The sequence below is a fragment of the Sphaeramia orbicularis genome, unplaced genomic scaffold (assembly GCF_902148855.1).
Source record: "Sphaeramia orbicularis unplaced genomic scaffold, fSphaOr1.1, whole genome shotgun sequence".
Classification (NCBI taxonomy): Eukaryota; Metazoa; Chordata; class Actinopteri; order Kurtiformes; family Apogonidae; genus Sphaeramia; species Sphaeramia orbicularis.
This window is the reverse complement of record NW_021941682.1, coordinates 52,408-62,500: the sequence shown is the minus strand read 5'-3', so window position 1 is coordinate 62,500 and position 10,093 is coordinate 52,408. Positions and strand designations below refer to the sequence as shown.

Here is a 10,093-nt window from a genome sequence, read left to right as displayed (position 1 = left end):
AGCCGATTATCGGCACAAATTCACTGGGAACACACCTCAGACCACAGAAGGATCTGATGGGACAGTCTGATAGGACAGTCTGATAGGACAGTCTGATAGGACAGTCTGATAGGATAGTCTGATAGGATAGTCTGATGGGACAGTCTGAGAGGACAGTCTGATGGGACAGTCTGATAGGACAGTCTGATGGGACAGTCTGAGAGGATAGTCTGAGAGGACAGTCTGATAGGACAGTCTGATGGGACAGTCTGAGAGGACAGTCTGATGGGACAGTCTGAGAGGACAGTCTGAAAGGACAGTCTGATGGGACAGTCTGAGAGGACAGTCTGATGGGACAGTCTGATAGGACAGTCTGAAGGGACAGTCTGAGAGGACAGTCTGAGAGGACAGTCTGATGGGACAGTCTGATAGGAAAGTCTGCTAGGACAGTCTGATAGGACAGTCTGAAGGGACAGTCTGAGAGGACAGTCTGAGAGGACAGTCTGATGGGACAGTCTGATAGGACAGTCTGAGAGGACAGTCTGATGGGACAGTCTGATGGGACAGTCTGAGAGGACAGTCTGATGGGACAGTCGAGAGGACAGTCTGATAGGACAGTCTGATGGGACAGTCTGAGAGGACAGTCTGATGGGACAGTCTGATAGGACAGTCTGAGAGGACAGTCTGAGAGGACAGTCTGAGAGGACAGTCTGATGGGACAGTCTGATAGGACAGTCTGATAGGACAGTCTGAGAGGACAGTCTGAGAGGACAGTCTGAGAGGACAGTCTGATGGGACAGTCTGATAGGACAGTCTGAGAGGACAGTCTGATGGGACAGTCTGATAGGACAGTCTGATAGGACAGTCTGATGTGAAAGTCTGATAGGACAGTCTGATAGGACAGTCTGAGAGGACAGTCTGATAGGACAGTCTGAGAGGACAGTCTGATGGGACAGTCTGATACGACAGTCTGAGAGGACAGTCTGATAGGACAGTCTGATGGGACAGTCTGATGGGACAGTCTGATAGGACCGTCTGATGGGACAGTCTGATAGGACAGTCTGATAGGACAGTCTGAGAGGACAGTCTGATGGGACAGTCTGAGAGGACAGTCTGAGAGGACAGTCTGATAGGACAGTCTGATGGGACAGTCTGATAGGATAGTCTGATAGGACAGTCTGATGGGACAGTCTGAGAGGACAGTCTGATAGGACAGTCTGAGAAGACAGTCTGATGGGACAGTGTGATAGGACAGTCTGAGAGGACAGTCTGAAAGGACAGTCTGATAGGACAGTCTGAGAGGACAGTCTGATGGGACAGTCTGAGAGGACAGTCTGATGGGACAGTCTGAGAGGACAGTCTGAGAGGACAGTCTGATAGGACAGTCTGATGGGACAGTCTGATAGGATAGTCTGATAGGACAGTCTGATGGGACAGTCTGAGAGGACAGTCTGATAGGACAGTCTGAGAAGACAGTCTGATGGGACAGTGTGATAGGACAGTCTGAGAGGACAGTCTGAAGGACAGTCTGATAGGACAGTCTGAGAGGACAGTCTGATGGGACAGTCTGAGAGGATAGTCTGATGGGACAGTCTGAGAGGACAGTCTGAGAGGACAGTCTGATGGGACAGTCTGATAGGACAGTCTGAGAGGACAGTCTGAGAGGACAGTCTGATGGGACAGTCTGATAGGACAGTCTGAGAGGACAGTCTGATGGGACAGTCTGATAGGACAGTCTGATGGGACAGTCTGATAGGACAGTCTGAGAGGACAGTCTGATGGGACAGTCTGATGGGACAGTCTGAGAGGACAGTCTGATGGGACAGTCTGATAGGACAGTCTGAGAGGACAGTCTGATGGGACAGTCTGATAGGACAGTCTGAGAGGACAGTCTGATAGGACAGTCTGAGAGGACAGTCTGATGGGACAGTCTGAGAGGATAGTCTGAGAGGACAGTCTGATAGGACAGTCTGATGGGACAGTCTGATAGGACAGTCTGAGAGGACAGTCTGAGAGGACAGTCTGATGGGACAGTCTGAGAGGAAAGTCTGATGGGACAGTCTGATAGGACAGTCTGATAGGACAGTCTGATGGGACAGTCTGATGGGACAGTCTGAGAGGACAGTCTGATAGGACAGTCTGATGGGACAGTCTGAGAGGACAGTCTGATGGGACAGTCTGATACGACAGTCTGATGGGACAGTCTGATGGGACAGTCTGATAGGACAGTCTGATAGGACAGTCTGATGGGACAGTCTGATAGGACAGTCTGATAGGACAGTCTGAGAGGACAGTCTGATGGCACAGTCTGAGAGGATAGTCTGAGAGGACGGTCTGATAGGACAGTCTGATGGGACAGTCTGAGAGGACAGTCTGATGGGGCAGTCTGATAGGACAGTCTGATAGGACAGTCTGATGGGACAGTCTGAGAGGACAGTCTGATAGGACAGTCTGATGGGACAGTCTGATAGGACAGTCTGAAGGGACAGTCTGAGAGGACAGTCTGAGAGGACAGTCTGATGGGACAGTCTGATAGGACAGTCTGATAGGACAGTCTGAGAGGACAGTCTGATGGGACAGTCTGAGAGGACAGTCTGATAGGACAGTCTGAGAGGACAGTCTGATAGGACAGCCTGATGGGACAGTCTGAGAGGACAGTCTGATGGGACAGTCTGATAGGACAGTCTGATAGGACAGTCTGAGAGGACAGTCTGATTGGGACAGTCTGAGAGGACAGTCTGAGAGGACAGTCTGATAGGACAGTCTGATGGGACAGTCTGATAGGACAGTCTGATAGGACAGTCTGATGGGACAGTCTGAGAGGACAGTCTGATAGGACAGTCTGAGAAGACAGTCTGATGGGACAGTGTGATAGGACAGTCTGAGAGGAAAGTCTGATGGGACAGTCTGATAGGACAGTCTGAGAGGACAGTCTGAAAGGACAGTCTGATAGGACAGTCTGAGAGGACAGTCTGATGGGACAGTCTGAGAGGATAGTCTGATGGGACAGTCTGAGAGGACAGTCTGAGAGGACAGTCTGATGGGACAGTCTGATAGGACAGTCTGAGAGGACAGTCTGATGGGACAGTCTGATAGGACAGTCTGAGAGGACAGTCTGATAGGACAGTCTGATGGGACAGTCTGAGACGACAGTCTGAGAGGACAGTCTGATGGGACAGTCTGATAGGACAGTCTGATGGGACAGTCTGAGAGAACAGTCTGATGGGACAGTCTGATAGGACAGTCTGATGGGACAGTCTGAGAGGACAGTCTGATAGGACCGTCTGATGGGACAGTCTGAGAGGACAGTCTGATGGGACAGTCTGATAGGACAGTCTGAGAGGACAGTCTGAGAGGACAGTCTGAGAGGACAGTCTGATAGGACAGTCTGATGGGACAGTCTGAGAGGACAGTCTGATGGGACAGTCTGATAGGACAGTCTGATAGGACAGTCTGAGAGGACAGTCTGATGGGACAGTCTGAGAGGACAGTCTGAGAGGACAGTCTGATAGGACAGTCTGATGGGACAGTCTGATAGGACAGTCTGATAGGACAGTCTGATGGGACAGTCTGAGAGGACAGTCTGATAGGACAGTCTGAGAAGACAGTCTGATGGACAGTGTGATAGGACAGTCTGAGAGGACAGTCTGATAGGACAGTCTGATAGGACAGTCTGAGAGGACAGTCTGATGGGACAGTCTGAGAGGATAGTCTGATGGGACAGTCTGAGAGGACAGTCTGAGAGGACAGTCTGATGGGACAGTCTGATAGGACAGTCTGATGGGACAGTCTGATAGGACAGTCTGAGAGGACAGTCTGATAGGACAGTCTGATGGGACAGTCTGAGACGACAGTCTGAGAGGACAGTCTGATGGGACAGTCTGATAGGACAGTCTGATGGGACAGTCTGAGAGAACAGTCTGATGGGACAGTCTGATAGGACAGTCTGATGGGACAGTCTGAGAGGAAAGTCTGATGGGACAGTCTGAGAGGACAGTCTGATGGGACAGTCTGATAGGACAGTCTGATGGGACAGTCTGATAGGACAGTCTGATGGGACAGTCTGATGGGACAGTCTGAGAGGACAGTCTGATGGGACAGTCTGATAGGACAGTCTGAGAGGACAGTCTGATGGGACAGTCTGATAGGACAGTCTGAGAGGACAGTCTGATGGGACAGTCTGAGAGGATAGTCTGAGAGGACAGTCTGATAGGACAGTCTGATGGGACAGTCTGATAGGACAGTCTGAGAGGACAGTCTGATGGGACAGTCTGAGAGGACAGTCTGATGGGACAGTCTGAGAGGAAAGTCTGATGGGACAGTCTGATAGGACAGTCTGATAGGACAGTCTGATGGGACAGTCTGAGAGGACAGTCTGATAGGACAGTCTGATGGGACAGTCTGAGAGGACAGTCTGATGGGACAGTCTGATAGGACAGTCTGAGAGGACAGTCTGATAGGACAGTCTGAGAGGACAGTCTGATAGGACAGTCTGATGGGACAGTCTGATAGGACAGTCTGATAGGACAGTCTGAGAGGACAGTCTGATGGCACAGTCTGAGAGGATAGTCTGAGAGGACGGTCTGATAGGACAGTCTGATGGGACAGTCTGAGAGGACAGTCTGATGGGGCAGTCTGATAGGACAGTCTGATAGGACAGTCTGATGGGACAGTCTGAGAGGACAGTCTGATAGGACAGTCTGATGGGACAGTCTGAGAGGACAGTCTGATAGGACAGTCTGATAGGACAGTCTGAAGGGACAGTCTGAGAGGACAGTCTGAGAGGACAGTCTGATGGGACAGTCTGATAGGACAGTCTGATAGGACAGTCTGAGAGGACAGTCTGATAGGACAGTCTGATAAGACAGTCTGATGGGACAGTCTGAGAGGACAGTCTGATGGGACAGTCTGATAGGACAGTCTGATAGGACAGTCTGAGAGGACAGTCTGATGGGACAGTCTGATAGCACAGTCTGAGAGGACAGTCTGATGGGACAGTCTGATAGGACAGTCTGATGGGAAAGTCTGAGAGGACAGTCTGAGAGGACAGTCTGATGGGACAGTCTGATAGGACAGTCTGATAGGACAGTCTGATGGGACAGTCTGATAGGACAGTCTGAGAGGACAGTCTGATGGGACAGTCTGATAGGACAGTCTGATGGGACAGTCTGAGAGGACAGTCTGATGGGACAGTCTGATAGGACATTCTGATAGGACAGTCTGAAGGGACAGTCTGATAGGACAATCTGATAGGACAGTCTGATGGGACAGTCTGAGAGGACAGTCTGATAGGACAGTCTGATGGGACAGTCTGATAGGACCGTCTGATGGGACAGTCTGATGGGAGAATCTGAGAGGACAGTCTGATGGGACAGTCTGATAAGACAGTCTGATAGGACAGTCTGAGAGGACAGTCTGATAGGACAGTGTGATGGGACAGTCTGAGAGGACAGTCTGATGGGACAGTCTGATAGGACAGTCTGAGAGGACAGTCTGATGGGACAGTCTGAGAGGACAGTCTGATAGGACAGTCTGATAGGACAGTCTGAGAGGACAGTCTGATGGGACAGTCTGATAGGACAGTCTGATAGGCCAGTCTGAGAGGACAGTCTGATGGGACAGTCTGAGAGGACAGTCTGAGAGGACAGTCTGATAGGACAGTCTGAGAGGACAGTCTGATGGGACAGTGTGATAGGACAGTCTGAGAGGAAAGTCTGATGGGACAGTCTGATAGGACAGTCTGAGAGGACAGTCTGATGGGACAGTCTGATAGGACCGTCTGATGGGACAGTCTGATGGGACAGTCTGAGAGGACAGTCTGATGGGACAGTCTGATAGGACAGTCTGATAGGACAGTCTGAGAGGACAGTCTGATGGGACAGTCTGAGAGGACAGTCTGATAGGACAGTCTGAGAGGACAGTCTGATAGGACAGCCTGATGGGACAGTCTGAGAGGACAGTCTGATGGGACAGTCTGATAGGACAGTCTGATAGGACAGTCTGAGAGGACAGTCTGATGGGACAGTCTGAGAGGACAGTCTGATAGGACAGTCTGATGGGACAGTCTGATAGGACAGTCTGATAGGACAGTCTGATAGGACAGTCTGATGGGACAGTCTGAGAGGACATTCTGATAGGACAGTCTGAGAAGACAGTCTGATGGGACAGTGTGATAGGATAGTCTGAGAGGAAAGTCTGATGGGACAGTCTGATAGGACAGTCTGAGAGGACAGTCTGAAAGGACAGTCTGAGAGGACAGTCTGATGGGACAGTCTGAGAGGATAGTCTGATGGGACAGTCTGAGAGGACAGTCTGAGAGGACAGTCTGATGGGACAGTCTGATAGGACAGTCTGAGAGGACAGTCTGATAGGATAGTCTGATGGGTCAGTCTGAGAGGACAGTCTGATGGGACAGTCTGAGAGGACAGTCTGAGAGGACAGTCTGATAGGACAGCCTGATAGGACAGCCTGAGAGGACAGTCTGATGGGACAGTCTGATAGGACAGTCTGATGGGACAGTCTGATAGGACAGTCTGATGGGACAGTCTGATGGGACAGTCTGAGAGGACAGTCTGATAGGACAGTCTGAGAGGACAGTCTGATGGGACAGTCTGATAGGACAGTCTGAGAGGACAGTCTGATGGGACAGTCTGAGAGGACAGTCTGAAAGGACAGTCTGATAGGACAGTCTGAGAGGAAAGTCTGATGGGACAGTCTGATAGGACAGTCTGAGAGGACAGTCTGAAAGGACAGTCTGATAGGACAGTCTGAGAGGACAGTCTGATGGGACAGTCTGAGAGGATAGTCTGATGGGACAGTCTGAGAGGACAGTCTGAGAGGACAGTCTGATGGGACAGTCTGATAGGACAGTCTGAGAGGACAGTCTGATGGGACAGTCTGATGGGACAGTCTGAGACGACAGTCTGAGAGGACAGTCTGATGGGACAGTCTGAGAGGACAGTCTGATAGGACAGTCTGAGAGGACAGTCTGATGGGACAGTCTGAGAGGATAGTCTAAGAGGACAGTCTGATAGGACAGTCTGATGGGACAGTCTGAGAGGACAGTCTGATGGGACAGTCTGATAGGACAGTCTGAGAGGACAGTCTGAGAGGACAGTCTGATAGGACAGTCTGATGGGACAGTCTGAGAGGACAGTCTGATAGGACAGTCTGATAGGACAGTCTGAGAGGACAGTCTGATGGGACAGTCTGATAGGACAGTCTGAGAGGACAGTCTGATGGGACAGTTTGATAGGACAGTCTGATGGGACAGTCTGAAAAGACAGTCTGATAGGACAGTCTGATGGGACAGTCTGAGAGGACAGTCTGATGGGACAGTCTGATAGGACAGTCTGAGAGGACAGTCTGATAGGACAGTGTGATGGGACAGTCTGAGAGGACAGTCTGAGAGGACAGTCTGATGGGACAGTCTGATGGGACAGTCTGAGACGACAGTCTGAGAGGACAGTCTGATGGGACAGTCTGAGAGGACAGTCTGATAGGACAGTCTGAGAGGACAGTCTGATGGGACAGTCTGAGAGGATAGTCTAAGAGGACAGTCTGATAGGACAGTCTGATGGGACAGTCTGAGAGGACAGTCTGATGGGACAGTCTGATAGGACAGTCTGAGAGGACAGTCTGATGGGACAGTCTGAGAGGACAGTCTGATAGGACAGTCTGATGGGACAGTCTGAGAGGACAGTCTGATAGGACAGTCTGATAGGACAGTCTGAGAGGACAGTCTGATGGGACAGTCTGATAGGACAGTCTGAGAGGACAGTCTGATGGGACAGTGTGATAGGACAGTCTGATGGGACAGTCTGAAAAGACAGTCTGATAGGACAGTCTGATGGGACAGTCTGAGAGGACAGTCTGATGGGACAGTCTGATAGGACAGTCTGAGAGGACAGTCTGATAGGACAGTGTGAGTGGACAGTCTGAGAGGACAGTCTGATAGGACAGTCTGATAGGACAGTAGATCATCTGGGGTCGGCCGTCCTCGGTCAGGACAGGAGAAAATCAGGACAAACCCAGCCTGATGATCTTGGAGTGTGTCCCCGCCTTAGACCCGCCCTGTCCATCAGATGCTTTGTCTTCTTCTTGAACTGTGTGCCACTCACCCGTCGTCGGACCCAGAACACAGGATTCCTTCCCTCAGAGGAGACCAGCGCACATGGAAGACTTTGGCCAGGTGACCAGTAAACACCTTCAGAGGCTGGTCCGAGCTGGTGGCCAGGTAATACACACGAACGTTTTTATCCTCACAGCCTGTAGCGATCATGTCCCTGACAAAAAACAGAACCGGATGAGAACGGCAGAAGCTCCTTCTGGTCAGACCACAGTTACTTCAGTCAGTGTCATTTCTGCAGTTTGAATCAGTCTTTTACCAGGACCAGTATGAGCACATGAGCTCAGTATCAGACCCACACCTGATGATAAACTCCTCCCACTCCACTGTCGTGTCTATTTTGTTTCCGTTCTGACCATGGATGACCTGGGAGAACAGTGCTCTTAACCCCCCCCCGCTCCATATGTCCCTTAGGGGGTTCTGTAGATCTCAGACCACTTACATTACAACAGGAAAGGTCACTTGCCAAGCACTACAGTTTCACCAGCCCCCCCCCCAACACACACACCCCAACCCCCCAGCCTTAAACCCAGTCTTACTTGTTGTTCTGGCTCCAGTCCCCCCCTCTCTTACTTGTTGTTCTGGCTCCAGTCCCCCCCCCCTCTTACTTGTTGCTCTGGCTCCAGTCCCCCCCTCTCTTACTTGTTGTTCTGGCTCCAGTCCCCCCTCTCTTACTTGGTGTTCTGGTTCCAGTCCCCCCCCTCTCTTACTTGTTGTTCTGGCTCCAGTCCCCCCCCCCTCTTACTTGTTGTTCTGGCTCCAGTCCTCCCCTCTCTTACTTGTTGTTCTGGCTCCAGTCCCCCCCCTCTCTTACTTGTTGTTCTGGCTCCAGTCCCCCCCCCCCCCCCTCTTACTTGTTGTTCTGGCTCCAGTCCCCCCCCCCTCTCTTACTTGTTGTTCTGGCTCCAGTCCCCCCCCCCCCTCTTACTTGTTGTTCTGGCTCCAGTCCCCCCCTCTCTTACTTGTTGTTCTGGCTCCAGTCCCCCCCCCCCCCCCTCTCTTACTTGTTGTTCTGGCTCCAGTCCCCCCCCCCCCCCCCCTTACTTGTTGTTCTGGCTCCAGTCCCCCCCCCCCTCTCTTACTTGTTGTTCTGGCTCCAGTCCCCCCCTCTCTTACTTGTTGTTCTGGCTCCAGTCCCCCCCCCCTCTTACTTGTTGTTCTGGCTCCAGTCCCCCCCCTCTCTTACTTGTTGTTCTGGCTCCAGTCCCCCCCCCTCTCTTACTTGTTGTTCTGGCTCCAGTCCCCCCCCCTCTTACTTGTTGTTCTGGCTCCAGTCCCCCCCTCTCTTACTTGTTGTTCTGGCTCCAGTCCCCCCCCTCTTACTTGTTGTTCTGGCTCCAGTCCCCCCCTCTCTTACTTGTTGTTCTGGCTCCAGTCCCCCCCTCTCTTACTTGTTGTTCTGGCTCCAGTCCCCCCCCCCTCTTACTTGTTGTTCTGGCTCCAGTCCCCCCCTCTCTTACTTGTTGTTCTGGCTCCAGTCCCCCCCTCTCTTACTTGTTGTTCTGGCTCCAGTCCCCCCCCTCTCTTACTTGTTGTTCTGGCTCCAGTCCCCCCCCTCTCTTACTTGTTGTTCTGGCTCCAGTCCCCCCCCCCCTCTTACTTGTTGTTCTGGCTCCAGTCCCCCCCTCTCTTACTTGTTGTTCTGGCTCCAGTCCCCCCCCTCTTACTTGTTGTTCTGGCTCCAGTCCCCCCCCTCTTACTTGTTTTTCTGGCTCCAGTCCCCCCCTCTTACTTGTTGTTCTGGCTCCAGTCACACCCAAACACAGCAGCTGGATGTTTGTACTTGTGCAGGATCTTCCCATCTATGGTCCGGATGATACTGGAACACAAACAGGACAAATCCACAGTTATTAGAGGGAGGAAACTGATCTGTGACTAAACTGACTACTGGTGCTGATGTTTACGACAGAGTATTAGACCCACAGAAGAACAGAAGATCAGCTGTGAGAACCAGAAGAAAGACAGAAAATATGCAGACAACACCCA

The 10,093-nt window shown here is 51.7% G+C and overlaps 1 protein-coding gene across 1 annotated transcript in view; it reads right to left on the bottom strand.

Moving 5' to 3' along the window:
- wdr17 (WD repeat domain 17) overlaps positions 1-10,093 on the bottom strand; it is a gene marked incomplete at its 3' end in the record, with an annotated part of 78,229 nt that overhangs the window by 34,337 nt on the left and 33,799 nt on the right. The window contains exons 12-13 of the mRNA XM_030130676.1: positions 9,840-9,926; positions 8,100-8,264 (exon numbers count right to left, since the gene is read on the bottom strand). Coding sequence (XP_029986536.1) covers positions 8,100-8,264; positions 9,840-9,926 — 252 coding nt within the window. The remainder of the gene's footprint in view (positions 1-8,099; positions 8,265-9,839; positions 9,927-10,093) is intronic.